The sequence below is a fragment of the Penicillium canescens genome, assembly GCF_028828765.1.
Source record: "Penicillium canescens strain IBT 15451 chromosome Unknown utg000002l_segment0_segment0, whole genome shotgun sequence".
NCBI classification, from domain to species: domain Eukaryota; kingdom Fungi; phylum Ascomycota; class Eurotiomycetes; order Eurotiales; family Aspergillaceae; genus Penicillium; species Penicillium canescens.
In genome coordinates, this window is record NW_026703964.1 from 3,367,720 (window position 1) to 3,385,723 (window position 18,004).

General features: G+C 51.4%; 6 protein-coding genes across 6 annotated transcripts; 4 read left to right on the plus strand and 2 right to left on the minus strand.

Annotated features, from left to right (window-relative positions):
* Positions 1 to 1,181: 1,181 nt before the first annotated feature.
* Positions 1,182 to 4,641, plus strand: N7446_002476 (DUF1765 domain-containing protein; the record flags this gene model as incomplete). The annotated part of the gene is made up of 3 exons (XM_058511225.1): positions 1,182 to 2,040; positions 2,089 to 3,908; positions 3,929 to 4,641. The coding sequence occupies exons 1-3, from the start codon at positions 1,244 to 1,246 to the stop codon at positions 4,639 to 4,641; spliced, it is 3,330 nt and encodes a 1,109-aa protein (XP_058376761.1). The 5' UTR covers positions 1,182 to 1,243.
* Positions 4,642 to 5,046: 405 nt separating this feature from the next.
* On the minus strand, positions 5,047 to 6,788 carry N7446_002477 (alpha-keto acid decarboxylase family protein; the record flags this gene model as incomplete). Its single annotated transcript, XM_058511226.1, has 2 exons — positions 5,047 to 5,140; positions 5,170 to 6,788. The coding sequence occupies 2 exons, from the start codon at positions 6,786 to 6,788 to the stop codon at positions 5,047 to 5,049; spliced, it is 1,713 nt and encodes a 570-aa protein (XP_058376762.1).
* Positions 6,789 to 6,940: 152 nt separating this feature from the next.
* On the plus strand, positions 6,941 to 8,925 carry N7446_002478 (uncharacterized protein; the record flags this gene model as incomplete). The annotated part of the gene is made up of 4 exons (XM_058511227.1): positions 6,941 to 7,092; positions 7,145 to 7,848; positions 7,905 to 8,277; positions 8,349 to 8,925. The coding sequence occupies 4 exons, from the start codon at positions 6,941 to 6,943 to the stop codon at positions 8,923 to 8,925; spliced, it is 1,806 nt and encodes a 601-aa protein (XP_058376763.1).
* Positions 8,926 to 9,456: 531 nt separating this feature from the next.
* N7446_002479 (M28 family metallopeptidase) lies at positions 9,457 to 12,087 on the minus strand (the record flags this gene model as incomplete). The annotated part of the gene is made up of 3 exons (XM_058511228.1): positions 9,457 to 9,639; positions 9,693 to 11,147; positions 11,200 to 12,087. 3 exons carry the CDS (start codon positions 12,085 to 12,087, stop codon positions 9,457 to 9,459), a joined length of 2,526 nt encoding a protein of 841 aa, XP_058376764.1.
* A 982-nt stretch (positions 12,088 to 13,069) lies between these two features.
* erg13 (hydroxymethylglutaryl-CoA synthase) lies at positions 13,070 to 14,558 on the plus strand (the record flags this gene model as incomplete). Its single annotated transcript, XM_058511229.1, has 3 exons — positions 13,070 to 13,129; positions 13,183 to 13,285; positions 13,345 to 14,558. 3 exons carry the CDS (start codon positions 13,070 to 13,072, stop codon positions 14,556 to 14,558), a joined length of 1,377 nt encoding a protein of 458 aa, XP_058376765.1.
* Positions 14,559 to 15,722: 1,164 nt separating this feature from the next.
* Positions 15,723 to 17,684, plus strand: N7446_002481 (uncharacterized protein; the record flags this gene model as incomplete). The annotated part of the gene is made up of 1 exon (XM_058511230.1): positions 15,723 to 17,684. One exon carries the CDS (start codon positions 15,723 to 15,725, stop codon positions 17,682 to 17,684), a length of 1,962 nt encoding a protein of 653 aa, XP_058376766.1.
* Positions 17,685 to 18,004: the final 320 nt, after the last annotated feature.

Consider the following 18,004-nt stretch of genomic DNA (forward strand, 5'->3'; position numbering starts at 1 on the left):
TTGGCACTAATTCAAATCCACCGCTGCAACGGATAGATCAACACTTCATGAACAGATGTTCACAAGAATTAAAGAGCGTTGCGCTTGATCTGACGTGTCAGCTCTCCACATTCCTGTGGAACACCTCTCAGAGGCAAGTGTGTCCCGTCCCCAAGTTGATATCCAGCGATATCCCTGCGGGGATCGACCGGGAAGGCTGGACATCAAGAGATGTCCAAGAGCAAAAAAACAAGACTATTACAAAACTATTGCACTAGAATAGTCTCCGCAGACGCTATTAAACCATTAAACTTGTTCGGTTCTTTCCCAAGCAGGGGGCGTCATGAACACATTGGCCAAGGGCTTGTGCAATGTGATCCATGGAGTGTCGGCATGGCACTTGTACCTGGAATCGAGTTGATACATCTGAAGGGCCAAAAAATAAAGTATGGCATATCCGCGCCACGTATCAGGCTCTATTTAAGCGTCTTACGGTTCAGACCCTGAGCAGAGACATCGGGAGTACGGCGTATAGATCGATACACCAACAACATGCCTCGAATCTGGTGGACAATTCGATTTCAAGGCAAGGCCACGCAAAACATGACATGTCGAGAATGCGGGACAGATATAAAGTAATAGTGGCGGATGATGTATGAGAGGCAACATTCCTAGAACATTCCTGTACACGTAGGAAGAATGGGATACGAGCAGAAGAGTACAACACCACTCGGTGGATTATGCCATTTTATCTTCCGGAGAAGATGCAATTGGCTTATCGCCTGTAGATACCTTGCAATTGGGGCTGAAAGTCAACTGCACCGAGGACTCGAGCTGACGGGGAAAGTGGAGTAGAAAACTCGAGTTGTCTCACTCTAAATGGAACGGGTTAATCTAAGAGATATGAATAATACAGAATTATATGTGGTAAGAGGTGCCCGGTTTGACTTATATCTCTTAACTTCCTCCCTTGGACCTCTTCCCTCCCTCACTTCCCCAACTCGGACCCTGCCTTGGGGAGATTCTCATAACCGCCGATCCGTTGCTCAATCGGAGTGGCGCCCTTCTAAGCGCATAGATCTACCTAATATTTGACAGCCTTCTTCTCACCCCCTGTCTTTGTATTTTGTTTGCCCTATGTACACCTGACTACTTCGGAATACATGTGCACAGAGGAGCTGGTCTCTTCTACGCCGAGCTTCCGCCGATCCAAGGGGAAATGACCACCTTATAACTCTCCATCACCCATTTCTCCCCCAAGACAATGTCTTCGCCCTCTCCCGAGACACCGACACCGACACCCAGCTTCGCCGATGACCAGACCCCCGAGCTCTCTCGTGCTGCCAGCTATACCGACCTTCCAAGCCAGACAACGACAGAACCCAGCCTGAGACGCACATTTTCCGACTATGCTGTGCCAGCGTTGTCCAAATCGCCAACCAAGGAAAGTGTGGCTGCGGGGAAAGACATCCTTCGGCGGACCTCTCAGCGCTCCAAGGACAAGCCAGCCACCGTCTCACGTTTCACATTGTCGTCATCAGAGGACTTGAAGGATTCAGAACCGCATGTGCCGGAAACGAAGGCTCCAGAGCCTGCTGTGCGGCCCTCGAAGAGCCGTTCAATGTCTGGGAGGATAGTCAGCCTGGCGAGGAAACCCTGGGGCTCTTCCTCTCGTTCCCCTTCTCCATCGGCCAAACGATCCAAGCAACAAGAACAATCTCCGACTCGATCCGGCCGAAAAACAGACGATGACCCGTCACAGCCCTCCCGCAGGCGAACGATTCTCTACAAACGCCCGCGTCGCCCCATGGTGGCTGTAGTGGCCAAGGGCCCTGAAGACAGCCCTGGCTCTCCTAGCAGCCCCTTGGGGAATTCTCTACAACACAAGTCATCGTTCGAAAAGTTCACAACGTCACTCTCAGTTTCTACACCGGTTTTACCACCGATGCCAAAGGGGGCCGCAGAAACGGCTGCGGCGTATGCGAACAGCGGCGGGGACTCCTCACGGAAAAAGGATGAGCTCTGGGGTGTCTTTCGTGGATTGGAGGCGGACTACCAGAAGTACGTAAGCCAGCGTACTTTTTGCTGCTATTACTGACCATATCTCAGGTTCCAATCCAAATCGAGCTCCTTGAAAGCGAACGTTATCCGGTCTTCACTCCTCCCTTTCCTCGGTCGTCATCATCTACACGCGTCCTGCAAGAACCTCCGGCCAGAGGACTTGGACCGGCGAGTCAATATTCTCAACAAATGGTGGATTGGAATGCTGGAGATGCTCAATGGCAAGCATAATCAGTCGATTTCAGGGACAGACAGACCGGTGTTTCTTGAGGCTGTGGTGGGCATCATGACTCGACCGGAATGGCGCATCCCATTTCCCATGGCACGGCAAAGCAGCGGGCCTACAGATTCGTTGAAGTATGCGTCAACTTCAGTGTCGGAAACGTCTGACGCTTCGGCCTCATCAGGATCGGAATTCCTGGTTGAATCGATCCACCACAACATTCGTAATATCTTTATTCAAAACTTGCTGTCCCAGATGGCATTTGTGGTTGAACGAATGTCTATGAGACATGCGCCAGCAAGTTTGGTGGCATTCTGCGGAAAGGCTTGCGCGTACGCCTTTTTCTTCTGCCCCGGAGTCCCGGATATCTTGGTTCGGTTGTGGTGCACTCCTCCTGGTATGTTTCGACGGATTCTGGTAGAATCGGCCGGATCTCGAACAGAAAACACGCCTGCATACACCCAAGAACTTGCCCTATGCTTCCCGCCTGCACTTCGTCCTCTCGCCTTCCACTCACAAGCACCCCTGTTGCGGTATCTACGACAGAAGCCAGAAGCGCCATTGAACACCACTGGTATTACCTGGAATCGCCCATGGGTATCACGTTGGGCTGGGCGTGACACGGATTTGTTCTTTGTATTTGTTAAGTACATTCATATCTTGTATGCCGAGTACTTGCCCCCGGAAACCGAAAAAGGCAAGCGGATTCTGGCACCTGGGTTATTGCTGGTTCATGCACAGCTTCTTTTTGTCCTAGAAGACACGATCTACAAGCAGTCGGCACAGCAAGCACCTGATCCACATTCCGCTGCAGCGATCACATTTGATGATTTCATCGAGTCACCAGATGCTTCGGCTTCCACTCACCATCTTCGGAGTGGCAGCAACAGTCATCGGTCGATGGCAGAGAATCGTTTGATTATTCTACTCCGGGATTTCCTGTCAGAACAATCCGCGGAACCGAATCGTGCCAGATTGTTCTTTGCCGAATCCTTCTGCGGTATCATTAAAGCTACTGCGCAGAAAATGTCCCTCTTTGACCATAATGCGTGTTTCTTGCTGTGTGATTTCCTGGAGGAGATCATTCCAATAATCACACGCTATGCTCAGTCAATCGAGACGGACTTGTTTGATTGGAGCTTCTGGCTTGAAGTCTGTCGACAAATGATGCAGAGCCACAACTCGCTCACCGAGGTCCGAGTGTTCTCGTTCCTCTACTGTGTCTGGGGTACATGGACCGCGACGGAAGAAAGGAAAGCATCTCTATGTCTGGACTTTTTGTTACACGAACCGATATTCTATCACTATTTCAACCACTGGAGTCCAATGGTTCGAGCGTATTTCCACCGTCTGTTGTGCTGGCGGGTTGGACGGTTCAATACAGATCCGTCGTCACTTGATTCGATGATATATGAGACTCTTTCAGACCGACTCTTGCGGGTTTGGGAGTATTACATTGGGTTTCAATCCAAGGCGGAAGAGGGAATGACCGCTCCTCTATCTTCTGCCCCCTGCACACCGGCCCCAGGACGAAGAATTATCATCATTCGATGTGACAACCAACTCTCTCCGGCCAATCTATTCGTTAGCTTTGACCGAGTCGTTCCACCGGTTCCTTCTAATCAGGTCATGTCACACCGACGAAGTGGATCTTCGGACTCGCAGAACGGAGATGGCCAACCCGCCAAAAACGATGGGGCCTTCTCAAGGCCATGTTTGGCAGTTCCTCCAACACACGTTCTGGTGATGGTGATCTAAGTAGCAGGAGCTCTGAAGACTCTGAGACCAATGGCACAGATCTGACCATAGTATCTGATAGCAAGTGTATGGATGATCATGAGCAGACTCCAACCAATAGCGTGGACGAGCTTGTCCGCCCTAAGACTCCGCATCAGCCATTCTTTTTCAAGTTCTCCTTGGAATGGATGGATCGGCCTCAATGGCCTACCAAGAACAAACGCCTCTTCACCCCCTGTCTCCCCGTGGCCTCTCAATTGCACGTCGAGCACCGGCGGTCTCCTTCAAAGTCAGACTATGACACAGCATCCGAGAACCGATCTCCATCGGACATCGAAAGCGAGACAACGACACCAGAGGACCCGGAGGACCCCATAAACCCCGATGAAACACCCACACAACCCACCTCTGACACATGGCCAAGAACACCAACCACTAAAAACTCCCCTCTACCCGAACTCCCTTCTCAACCTTCCCACGACCACCTCGTGCCTAGCAAATATGCAGGCCGTGCCCTTGCAGAATGGGCACACATAGTTTCGGAATGTGACAGCTTCTTCGCCCGCCGACGTGATGAAGGCGTCCCCACTGATCGCGTGGTGGAAACCCCAACACTAGGCGTTGAAAGCTTCCGCAAATAAACCGAATGCAACATGAGAGAACCAGCCTCTCCACACAGCGACGGACCATTGATAGAAGTCTCGTGACATGTTCAGGCAGATGTCTTTTTCCCTTCACTATCTGGTTCTACCTTTTTTTTTTTTTTTTTTTTTTTCATTTATTCTAGTTTCACGCCTCATCTGGTGTGCATGGCGGCTCTGGAGCATAGGGAATAGGCGTTCAAATAGCCTGGTTTTTTTCTTCTTTCTTTTTCCTGGGTGTTTTTCTTCTTCTGTGGGACTAGTGATATGCCCTAATCATAGTAAGATACAATTAACCATTAACAAATGATATTTCCATGAATGCATTAAGACGTAGATACAATCTAGATTTCTAAGTAGTTCCAACTAGAAAGAGAGAGCAAGACAAAAGCAGAAAATCCATCCCTACTTCTGTCCCTTCTCCTTCTCCTCTTCATCAACCTTCTCTTGAGCAAGCTGCTTATTTAACAAATAGAGCAAAGCCCCCTGAACATCCTCCCTGTCCATAAATACCTCCACAAGGCGCACCCCACTCCCATTCGAAATCCGCTCATCAGCCAAAACCCCTTCAACTCACCAACAGTACGTGCCTGGAACGTATTCGCAGCCGCATGCTCCTCCTCAGCCCCGAAATAAGTAAGCGCATGCGCATGTCTCCAGAACGGAACATCATTGTACGCCTGCTTGCGGCCGTGGATAACCCGCTCGATAGTGTAGCCATCGTTATTAATAATGAAAATAACAATGTTGAGCTTCTCCCGGATCATGACGCTGATTTCCTGCGCGGTCATTTGGAGGCTTCCATCGCCGATGAAGAGAATTGTCTGTGCTTTTCTGATTGTGTTTGCGTTTTGCTCGCGCTGGGCTAGGGCTGTGCCTAGTGTTGCTGGGAGCATGAAGCCGATAGAGAGCCATGTTACAGCGCCGAAGAGGCGGGATTTGCTGGGTAGAGTGAAGTTTCGCCCGCCGTGAGCTGCTGTGCCGGTTTCTGTGAGGATTATGTCGCCTTCTTTGAAGAGCGGGTTCACTAGTGGGTAGAAGTTGGTTTGGACTAGTGCATCTGTGTCTGGGGTGTTGGTGTCGATTGTGAGCTTGGTCTTTGGGGGGCCGGTTAATTTGACTAGTTTCGTTGAATCGAGGTTCTCGAGGATGCGCGAGAGGATGTTACGTGCTGACATGTCGCGGAATGTCTCGTCTTTTATTTGGATGTTGCTTCCTGAGAATGTGATTGCCACTTTAGGCTTCGGCACTGTTGTGTAGAAGTAGCTGTTGGTGTCGCTGTAGTGTGGACCGAATGTCAGGACTAGGTCTGCTTCTTCAAAGTATGCCTTTGCGGCATCGTCGCCGAACCCTCCTGCGTACAGGCCGTAGACATTGGGGAGTTGCTCGTCGGCTAGGCCCTTGCCGTAGACGGATGTCCAGGTTGGCCATCCAGTTGCCTTGATCAGAGCATCGAGCTGGTTGACAATGCCGAGGCCTGTGCTTTCTCCGTCTACCAAGATGAAGGGACGCTCAGCTTGGTAGATTCGCTCCAAGATTTGAGCTAGTACTTGAGGCTCCTGAGCCGAGCATGGAGGAGCTGGAACAGTGATCTTCGTTTTCAAGTTTGCAGCCGATACCAGCACATCAGGCATATCATCCGGGACTTCAAGGTAAACAGGCTTGTTGTGGATCAATGCCTGCTGCAAGATCCAGTCGATCTTCTCCGGTGCCGTTGTGGAATCAACGATGCGGGATTGGGCAGCAGTGATATGTATCGACATAGCAGCAAAACGACGGTAATCTCCATCGGAGAAGGTATGGTGCATAAACGTGCGCGCGTCCTGAAGCGGGCGCGGGGGCGTTCCGACGATGTGCACGACAGGCGTGTTCTCGGCATAAGCACCAGCAATACCATTCAAAGCGGACAACTCGCCGACACCGTAGGTAGTGACCAAAGCGGCCAGGCCCTTGATGCGGCCATATCCATCTGCCGCGTAGGCAGCGTTGAGCTCATTGCAGTTACCCACCCAGTGCAGGCCAGCCGGAGTGACGAAATCCAGCAGGCGGAGGTTATAATCGCCAGGCACGCCGAACATTGACTCGACGCCCAGCTGGCGGAGTCGAGTGAAGAGGTAATCTCCGAGCTTGATCGTATCTTGAGCCATGATGAGAGTGTTGTGGTGAAGTTGAAAGGGTCCGGCAGTACTCCGTATTTATAGATGTTCTCTCCCCGCATCTTATCAATACGCCGACTCTCCGATTACTCCGCCGTTAGCCGCTCCAACTTTTACTCGGACTTTACTTGTACTCCAACCTCATGTCGTCGCGTCTGGCTGCCTGTGAGGCCTGTAGAAAGGCTAAATTGGCTTGCGATCATAAACAGCCTGTTTGTACGCGATGCAGTACCACAAAGGGGATATGTATTTACAGAACCACGCCCTTTAAGCGGAAGAGGGCTGAGAAGCATAGGTGAGTTTTATACTGGACTTGATTGACTTCCGATTGACTAACTATACCACAGCCTCGGTTCAGATGAATCACCATCCTTTAATCCAAGGCGCAATCCATATCCGAACCCAGGGTATCTTGGGTCGTCCAGCCATGCCGCCATCTTCAAGCACATCACTCCGGACGGAGACCACACTGGAGCTCACCAGGCTATACCAGAAGCCTTAAACTCGAGCTTATTTGGCGACAACCATCTGGTGCTACAAGGTGCAGATGTTCTCAAACACCTTCTAACGACATACAACCTACCCGCCATGAGAGACCTCGTCATGTTCTGGCTAGCCAAAGGAGCCAATCTAGCACTAGCAGAGCCTTTCGTCGCGCAATGCACCCAGAGTGTGAGCCAACTGTTCACATATCATGACGAGAACTGGCATTTAGTCTATGCAAGACGTCTCTTGCATAATTCAGCCCAGCCGTTGCAATTCGATGAAACTTCCGACCTCGCTAGTTTTTCAGCCCAGTTGTTAGATCACAATTCTCGCTGGGAAACCCTGGGCATTTTTTTCGCGGCTGTCACCCGGGCTACCATCGACATTGCTTTCTTTCCTTCTCTATATACCACCGAGCAAGAACAGTATACCCTCAGACGATTATGCACGAAACTCTGCGACCTCGCATTGGAGATATCCCTCTCACTGGACTGTCTAAACGACCTTCAACTGATAATGCAATACGAGAACTTCATCGTCCACTCTTACGTCGATGGAGACCAAAGCAAGCACAAACCCACTCAGATCCTAAACATGTACAACCGACTAACACACGTCAAGGCTACCACTCCTGGCGCAAACTAGGCGACGCAATATCCTCAACTTTCGCCCTGGGCTACCACGAAAACATAGAAGCAAAACCAGGCATACCAAAGTTCCTCAAGGAACTCCGCAAAACCGCATTCGCACGAATCTACTCCGCAGACAAGAACATAGCAATCTTCCTCGGCCGCCCACCACGAATGAACAAACGTTTCTGCCATTTCCAAATCCCATCATGCCGAAACGCCCAAAACTCACTAGAGTGGTCAGTCGACGCAGAAGCCGGATACGGAGCTGACACGCGCTGGTCAGCACTGTGTGCTTCACTCAAAGAGGAGATATGGGAGTTACTTCAAGACAAGCATGACCCAGGATGCGCACAGCGGGCGAGGTAAGAAAACCGTCACCCCTCATCTATCATCTCCCAGAAGAAACCTGAGCCTAAACTAAAAACCACCACAGCATAATCCAAACCCAAGCAGCAACCCAATGGCAATCCCTTCCGCACCACTTCCGCCTAGAAACCAGCCTAAAACAATGCACGCAATCCCCCTTCGAACGAGACTTCATAGCAAGCGTCCGCCTCCACCACCTCCACGTCCTCTTCCTACACAGCCTCCTCCTCCTTAAATCACCAACAGAACCCTCAGCATCAATAATCTCCACAGCAGGGCAGATGCTCACACTCGTCGTTGAGATCATTCTGCTACGCGACCAACTTACAAACTCCGGCACAGGCTTAATCTGGAAAGTGGCGTACTACGGCCTCCCCGCTGCGGGGATTATGTTACTCGCCATGCTGAAGCAGTGTATTTCTAGATCTGCGCGCACGCGCGCTGTGCAGGATCTTAGTGTTTTTGTTGCTGAGGTGCAGATTGGGACTATTGTTCGGCCGGGTGATCCAAATTTCGCGTTGCTTGAGAAGGCTACGCGGACTATTCAGCGGTTTTTGGATTCGGGGGCAGATTCTGGGGTTGGGGGTGGTGAGGGTGTTGGTGGTGTTGGGGAGGGGGTGATGATGAGTGGGCTGGGGGTTTAGGGGTTGATTTGTGGGATTTTGAGGCGGGCTTTTGGCAGTGTTTGGCGGATCATCCTTTTTTGGGGGGAATTGAGTCTGGGTTGCCTAGTGTATGACTGTAAATTGTTTGGATGTATGTATGATACCCCGGAAGAGATTTTGGAAGGAGGGAAGGTAGTGTCAGCAGACATTAGGGCTATTGGCTGATATGCTGTGCACTTGAAGGACAGAGTAGACAATGCAATTGGGTCTAAACCGTAATAAGCTAAATACGAAATGTGATATCTTCCCATATGAACGCCAATCCCTCGGGACAAGGATGAGAAAATAGGTACATGTAAGAAAAGCGACCAATAGAACCGACAAAAGTGACATCCGCCAAATTCGGTATGAGCTGACATGCATGGTTGGTATAGGCGTATGAGGCATCCCGACAAGGGGTCGGGCTGTACAGTGCTTGTATAGAACATGACGAAAGCAATCCGAGGCGTCAGGCATGGCTGAGATATTGCAAAGAGTAATGAAGGCCGAGAGGGGCTGAGGTAAAATACATTAGTGAAGCAGCTTGTCGCTGGCGGTATGAATGGTGTTGGCGACCCGGTTGATCCAGTATTGGGTCAGTGTCCAATTTCCCGTGTTGATACTATCCACAATAGCAGGGAAGAGGGCCGCGTCGTAGCCGGACCACAGCTCTGGGCCGAAGATGACGTGTCGAAATTGTGTGCGGTTGGGGACCTGGGTTTATTAGCTATAGTCACGAGTGAGACTAAGGAGAGAAGTCAACTTACACCGCCACCTTCGTCCAGGTCAAGCAGATTGGTGTCAAGACTAGCCATTCGGGCGTTGTGGTTCACTCGCTGGACGGCCATGACATTGCTTTCATATCCACCCAAACCCCACACAGTATCGTGCCAGATCTTGTTCCAGGACTGGAAGCGTGCAGTGTTGGCCTGGAGCTCAGCTGCGGCCTTGAACATGGGCTCCATGTTGACCTCAGCCTTCTTTGATTTGGCGAATCCATCCAAGTCCTTAACCCACCCAGTCACGGAGCTGCCGTAAGCCTCCACGTCAAATGGTAGCATGGGATTTTCTGAAAGGTCAAGCAAAAGAAGCCCCCAGAACTGAGCCAGGATTTTGTGGTATTGGAAGTCGGGGTCGGCATTTTGGACCATCCAGTCGTATGACTCGTAGCAGCTATGGTATGGATAAGCCTCACCTTCGAACCCAAAGTCAATGCTTGAGGTGCCTGCAATATCTTGGAATGCAACATAGTCACTGCCAGCACCAAGTGGCTCAATCTTTGAGCCCCTTTGCTCCCAGAGATCTTTGAGTGTTGCATTCGCATAGGGATCCGAGAGACGGCCAAGAATCTGCATCACACTGCGCTCGAAGACGGGGGACGCCGAGACACGGAATTTGGAGCCAGAGACACCGACATCGACATTCAAGTACGCGAAGGCATTGGCACGCAGCTCCTCTATCTCATTCTCGACATGCTCTGTCGAGCCGATGAGGTTATATTCCTCTCCATCCCAGCTGACAAACTCAATAGTGCGAAGCGGGCGCCACCCATAGGTGAGCAGCTCACCAAAGGCGCGTACAACCTCTAGGAAAGCAGCAGTGCCACTTCCGGGGTCGACGCTACCCATACACCACGAGTCGCGGTGATTGCCAACGATGATCTTCTTGTCGCGTTCATCCATACCGAGGATTCTCCCATGGATATTGTAGATAGGTTGTCGCTCGACTTCATCCTGCAAGTTCATCAGATGAACGACAGGAGAATTTTGATCTCCAGTCCACCACTCTTTGACTTCAGGCACGCCTCCAACCCATTCCTTTGGTACTTTGGAACCGTGTCCCTTGAGTCCCTGCAAAAGATGCTGGGCATCACGCCAGGCGAGAGGGAGACTGGGAATCTTAGGTAACCCAGTGCTCTCCTCAGGAGACAAACGATGCTTTTCTCCCGGGGTGGATGCAAACCCAGGACTGAGGACATCTCCAACAACCTGCGACATCATGCTGACACCGCCTCTCTGGACGCCATCGCTGGGCATGTACCGGCCTTCGGGATAAGCCGGGCCCTTGACGAATCCATCCTGAGAGGGATCGGAGTAGATAATGCAGCCCGCCGCGCCGGCCAGCTCAGCGGCCTTGATTTTCAAAGCGCGATCGGTTTCAGTCCCGTAATAACGGACAAGAGCGATTGAGCCTTTCAATTCGATTCCTTTCTCTGCAAGAGCCTTGAAATCATCTCGAGATCCAAAATTGGCATACACCAGGGGGCCCTGTTACATTGCCCGACTTGGAATGCCCATGGAAGACCAAGTCTTTGGCGTTGTCCTCTTCGAGTTTAGCCTCCCAAGCGAGATTGGGCGGATCAATAATCGCCACCCTCCTGCCATCCTGGCGTGGATAGTTGAGGTATACCTGGAACTCCTCCCGCGAGACTACATCGAATCCAGCTTTGTGGAACTCCTGTTCAATCCATTGTGATAGCACGAAGCTGCCTTCTGTCCCGGCAATATGAGTGTAGTTGGTGACTCGGCGCAAGTTCTCGGCAATGTTCGTCTCGTTGATATGACCCTGAATGAAGTTCTCGACTGACGCCGAACTGTACGACGTGCCCATGACCATGCGACTGTTGATGTTGAAGATATCCGCGATAAAGAACACATAGACCAGGGCGACTACGAGTAAAAGAGCGAACAGCCGTAGCATCATGATACAGCCCTGGTCCTTGAAACGGGCGCGTGCATCGCCCAGGTTTATCGTAAAGCGGAAACTGGGCATATATCGCTGAAAGGGTCGTTGGATGGCGGATAGCGTGCGGGTCAGACTCGATAGCTGCTTGGAGAACCGATGGCCTAGACGGGAACGGCCAGTCAAGGATGAAGACGCGGAGTCATCCACGTCCATCTGATCCAGTTCCTGTCGAAGCTCATCGGTTGATCCCCGGTCAGAGTGTGAGGCAGAGGAATCTAGGTCATCGAGACTGGTGCGCGCCGATTCCACCGTCGGCGGGTGATAGCCTCGTGTGGAGGCATGATCGCGACCGAGAAGCCCCTGTCGTTCCAAATCTGTTCCTTCGCCGAGGTCGGATCGAGAGGAGGAGGGTTGGCCGGTGGCTTCTTCGTACGAGGGGATGGGTTGGGCTTGATAATCATATTTCTCGTCGCCCATGGTGGATGGTACGGGGCTCCGGCGAGCAGTGGTAGGTGTTTAGCGCGAATGCGGAGATCAAGACGATCATGATCTAGAAGTAAATGGCAAACGAGCGACGTCCGACATCCTCCCGATGCCGTTAGGGGTTATATTCAAGTTTCCAGATTGGAGAGAAGAGATAGGGAGAGATTGAATCCAGGCAGACGCCCCCGGAGTGACCCACGCTCGGCATTACGAAGCATTGGCATTGGCGTTAGCATTGGCAACACCACCTGGAGAAAGGAGTAAGATATAACTTATATTGTGATATATAATTTAGGTGATATTCGAATGCACCTGAAAAGCAATGTGGCTTATGTTCTCCATTCTAACCATACTGTATAAGTTAGTACTGAAATTACGGTAGATACCCAATACTCCAATATAAGTATAGGTACCCATAGCCCCATATAATAGATGCCAGAGATCTGAGCACTTCCGAATGATGCCACTTCCTTCTATAAAACTACGGAGTATCCGGGCTTAAGTACACGGCCAACAAGGAAGCGGATCTCTAGTGTCCACCAATATAGTCGGATCAAAGTAGATCCGAGATAAGACTGAGTTCTACACCGTTGCCATCCGTCTGGGATCAAATATTCATCCAAACACTGCCCTCATGTGAATATCGTGAATATATACAATTGGTGAATGTGTATACCTATTCATATCTTGCTACATATTCCATTAACAACAACTAAACTACAGTGTTCACTATTCACAGTACTAAAGATCTATAAGTATCCGGTCCAAAGGAAGACCCAAGGTCGATCCTCCCCACTCAGGGGAAAAAAGTTGACGGTGACAGATCGTACACTGTAGATCCGAGTACTGTACGCTTCCCTCTTTTATTTATTTAAGCTGCTTGTCCAGGGGTCTGTTCTCTTTATTCACCTTTGCCTTTTACCATCCTCCCTTTTCTTTCTCTTTGCTATTCAAAAGTTCACAGTTCTACCCCACGATGGCTGCTCGTCCCCAGAACATTGGTATCAAGGCCATTGAGGTCTACTTTCCTACTCAGGTAAGAGCTCACGCTGCCATTGAACTACTGGTGAGATACTAATCTTTCCACAGTGCGTCGACCAGGTCGAGCTCGAGAAGTACGATGGCGTCAGTGCTGGAAAGTACACCATTGGTCTTGGCCAGACCAAGATGAGCTTCTGTGATGACCGCGAGGGTATGTCAGGCATCCGACAAAGAAGACAGAACGAGGAAACTAACGAGCGTGATTTATAGACATCTACTCCATGTGCCTTACCACCCTCTCCTCCCTCATGAACAAGTACAACATCGACCCCAAGTCCGTTGGCCGCCTCGAGGTTGGCACTGAGACTCTCTTGGACAAGTCCAAGTCCGTCAAATCTGTCCTGATGCAGCTCTTTGCTCCCCACGGCAACACCAACATTGAGGGTGTCGACACCGTCAACGCCTGCTACGGTGGTACCAACGCTGTTTTCAACAGCATCAACTGGCTCGAGTCCTCCGCCTGGGACGGCCGTGACGCCGTTGTGGTGTGCGGTGATATTGCTCTGTACGCCGCTGGTGCCGCTCGCCCCACTGGTGGTGCTGGCTGTGTTGCCATGGTCATTGGCCCTGACGCCCCTATTGTCTTCGAGCCCGGTCTCCGTGCTTCCTACATCACCCACGCCTACGACTTTTATAAGCCCGACCTCACCAGCGAGTACCCCGTCGTCGATGGCCACTTCTCCCTTAAGTGCTACACCGAGGCCGTCGATGCCTGCTACAAGGCCTATGATGCCCGCGAGAAGACCCTCAAGGCCCAGACTAACGGCACCAACGGTGTTGCTGACGAGTCCCTGTCTCCTCTGGACCGTTTCGACTACATCCTCTTCCACGCTCCCACCTGCAAGCTGGTCCAGAAGTCCTACGCTCGCATGCTCTACAACGACTACCTCGCCAACCCCTCCCACCCCGCTTTCGCCGAGGTCGCCCCCGAGCTCCGCGATCTGGACTACGAGAAGTCTCTGTCCGACAAGACTGTTGAGAAGACTTTCATGGGCTTGACCAAGAAGCGCTTCGCTGATCGTGTCAACCCTGGTCTCCAGGTTGCCACCCAGTGTGGCAACATGTACACTGCTACCGTCTACGGCGGCCTGGCCAGTCTGCTCAGCAACGTCACTTTCGACCCCAAGGAGCCCAAGCGCATTGGCTTGTTCAGCTACGGCAGTGGTCTTGCCAGCTCCATGTTCAGCGCCAAGATTGTTGGCGATGTCTCCAACATGGTTGAGAAGCTGGACCTCCAGAACCGCCTCAATGCCCGCACTGTTCTCGAGCCTGCTGCCTACGATGCCATGTGCAAGCTCCGTGAGCACGCTCACTTGAAGAAGGACTTCAAGCCCGCCGGCAACGTCGAGACCATCGGCTCCGGTGTGTACTACCTGACTGAGGTGGATGACATGTTCCGCCGCAAGTACGAGATCAAGGCTTAAAAAGCTTTTCATGATTCTGCAATTGCCTTTGCCGTTGGATTTGATCCTTGTTTAGACGGTTCAGAGAGATTCCCCCAAGCGTTTTGTTTACCTAGACCACGCAGGTTTTGAAACCTTGCATTTTTCATTTTCTATTTGGGTTTATTTTTCGGCCCCACCAATGAATGTTATGAGATAATCAAAATGGACATTAAGTTAATAATATACAATCTTCTAAGTTACTGTCTTCGGTTGAAACGTCAGGGGTCCCTGCGCGCCTATGCGATTTACCCCAATTCCCGATTTCCCTGATTTACTCCTTTACCCTTCTTTTGCACGAACAAATTGATCTGATCAACTGCATTAATCATTGCTAATTATGGGACGTTTCTTTGCTTGTTTCGAAAAATCGTCCAATCACCGAATGTGACGCCGTCGATCGGCGCGTACTTGAGACTCAACGTACATCTGTAGGCGCTGACCTTGATATCACGCTCGGCCACTGGCGCATCTACCCATATTACCTTTCTCAAACGGTTTCCCCTCCTTGGTCCCTTGAATCACACACAGACAAAAGGCTATTTTTATCCTGTTGCTTCTTGGGACTCCCTAGCCGCTGACTCGGCGAGTGCTGAAGCAGGGAGGGTCACCAACAAGTCCGCTAATTACCTGCAAAATGCGACTTAATTGTTGCCGAATTTAGAACTGCTCTCAGATCTTGCAGCAGACTAACCCAAGAAAGGCATCTGAAGAATGAAGTTGACCCAAGTGCAAAATATAGCAACATCTTGACGCGCGACTGTCCGATGAAACGGCACTATACCGGACTGGAACCTCCGTCTCTGCAGTTTCAAGTGCTTCTTCGCGCGGCATGCCTGTCTTTCAGGCACAATGTCGGCAGTTTCGCGTTTCATCGCGTGAACGTCCCTCTTGATCGGAGACTAGGATCCCAAAAAAAGATTCTGAAGCTCCGCAGGCGTCACAATGGGGCTCTTCTCCATGTTTCATGTTTTCTATATCGGCTAGAGTTCGTCAGTCGATCTTTTTATATGCATGCTTGGCTGTTTGAGACCTTGTGAAGACCATTTAATATCCAAGCTCTTCGCCTTGATGATTTGATCCTCATCACTCTCTCATTCGTTTGTTATTGTGACAAAGATCGAGTTAGACAACTACTTGTCTATCATGTCTGTGCAGTACGCTCGTTATCGGCCTACAACGCCGCCGCGTCTTCCTCTTGAGGGGTCCACCGGCTCGGGTCATAGTCGCCATGAGTCCAACTCGTCTGTCTACTCAAGCGAGTCGTCGCCTTGGTCAACTATCACCGGCAACACTAGTCCTACCACCTCGCCAACCAGACATCATCATGGTCCGGCCCTCTTGCCAAAGATCAGACCTCAGGATGTTGTCATCGAGCCAGTGTCTGCTGGCGGACCTCTTCGTTCCCGCCGGGTTCTGTCTAATACACGGAACCCTCCTGGCTTTGTCCCTTATACAACTACTCGGTCTAACCGTCACATTCGGGATGTTGTCGACCGCTTGACATTGGCGTCCCCTATTTCACCGGCCCCAATGGCCCATGGCACCTGCTCTACCTTGTCATCGCCTGTGGCTATCACCCCGTCTCACAAGCGCAAAGCTGTCGGTGGCCACTCACGCTCCGTGTCAGCATCTGGCGTCGACACTGCCACTTTGACTCGATTTGGATATCCAACCTACCGTGAGCTTCCTAAATATGTGCCTCAGATGCATGCTCAAACCACTCCCACCACACCGGTCACTCCAATCACTCCGACTATCGTGGTCTACCCGTCATACTCCCAGAGACCAGCGGCCCAGCAAACCCCAACATGCGCACACCCATTGACAGTGCCAACCCCCCAATACAAATTCCATCCGGCCTCCGCACAGCCATCACCAGCCCTGCTGAGTCCCCAAGAACCACCAACACCACACTCAACGACCCTCCTCTCCTACCTAACAATGCCGATCCCACCAATCAACCTAGTCCGCAACGTGAGCGTAGTCCCAACTCGCGGCATGCACGACTACTTCTGGTGGGACATCCGCAACCTACGAAACTGGACCTCCTTTTCGCTAGCAACCTTCGACCTAGTAGACAGTCGACTAATTCAGCTCCTGAAAACCGAAATCCCAGCCGAGCTCACTCCACCAGTGGCAGTATCCTTCGCCCACCTAGCCCCAGAATCCGAACCCGCCCTAGTGAACATGATCACAAACCTCTACGCGCCCCGCGTCAACGCTGCCCTAGCCGTCTCCCAAGGGCCCGACCATCTCCAGCTCTACGCAGCGCCAGACGTCCGCAGCACAGGCCACAAAAACCACGGCCATCCGCACTTCCTAGCAAACTACGCCTCAGACACGGAACAGACAAGCGCCGGTCTCCCTCGCGGCCGGTTAGTCGGCATAGTCAAGAGCTTCGACCGCTGGAATACAGGCATGCGCAATGAAGCACCGCACCGCCGCGTCGAATACCTCAACGGCCTCGCCCACCTGCAACGCTGCATGCGCGAACACTCCTGTCGGTACGGATTCATAATCACAGAAATCGAACTAGTCTGCGTTCGAGCTGGCTGCGACGATGGCGATGACGTTCCTTATTTCGGATACTTCGAGATTGCTGCTACTATCCCACTCAAGACGGCTGCTTTTAACCCGCGCACTCATGCACACGCACATGCACACACGCTCTCCCGTGACGGGCCGGCACTGGCAACGCCCATCAGCGCGCGTTCGTTCTCTTCCTCGTCTCCTTCCTCCTCTTCACCATCATCATCCCACTCCCACTTCCCAGACGAAACCTCCGAAGAAGATCAGGCCCTCTCAACACCAATGACAGCAAGTCTAGCATTATATTTCCTACTCATGCTCTCGAAATCCCAACCATTACCGCACCAGCCATCCGCCCACCTCAACGTCGGCGGGCCGGGTGCAATGACGCGGCAGCGGGTCTTGCCTGAGGGGAAGGATGATTGGATCCCGCCGCCGCAGATTGGGGAGCGGAGGGATGCTAAGAGGGTGAGGGGGTGGGTTTGGCCTCAGGATGCTTGGCATCGGAGGGAGGGAGGTGGTGCGCCGAGGGCTAGGGTTGGGGAGGGGAAGAAGCTTAAGAAGTGGCATAAATAGAAGGGGTTTGGATTGATATGGTTTGGTGTTGGCAATCATCTGATGGGTGTTGGATAAGTGTTGGCGTTGGTTGGTCTTGGTGTTTGTGTTGGATTTGATGGTCTATTGGGTTTTTTGTTACTTATCGTGTCTTATTATCTGTTTTTGTTTTTGCTCTTTGCGTTGGTTTGGTGTTTTTGTGTGGTGGTATTTGCTGCTTTTGCTATTCCCCCTTTGTGCTTAATTTAATTCCTTTAGGTCTTTTATATACTGTGAACTACGTATAGTATTTCTCCTGTAATCATGTTGACCATAACATTGCACTAAATACTACTTGAGTA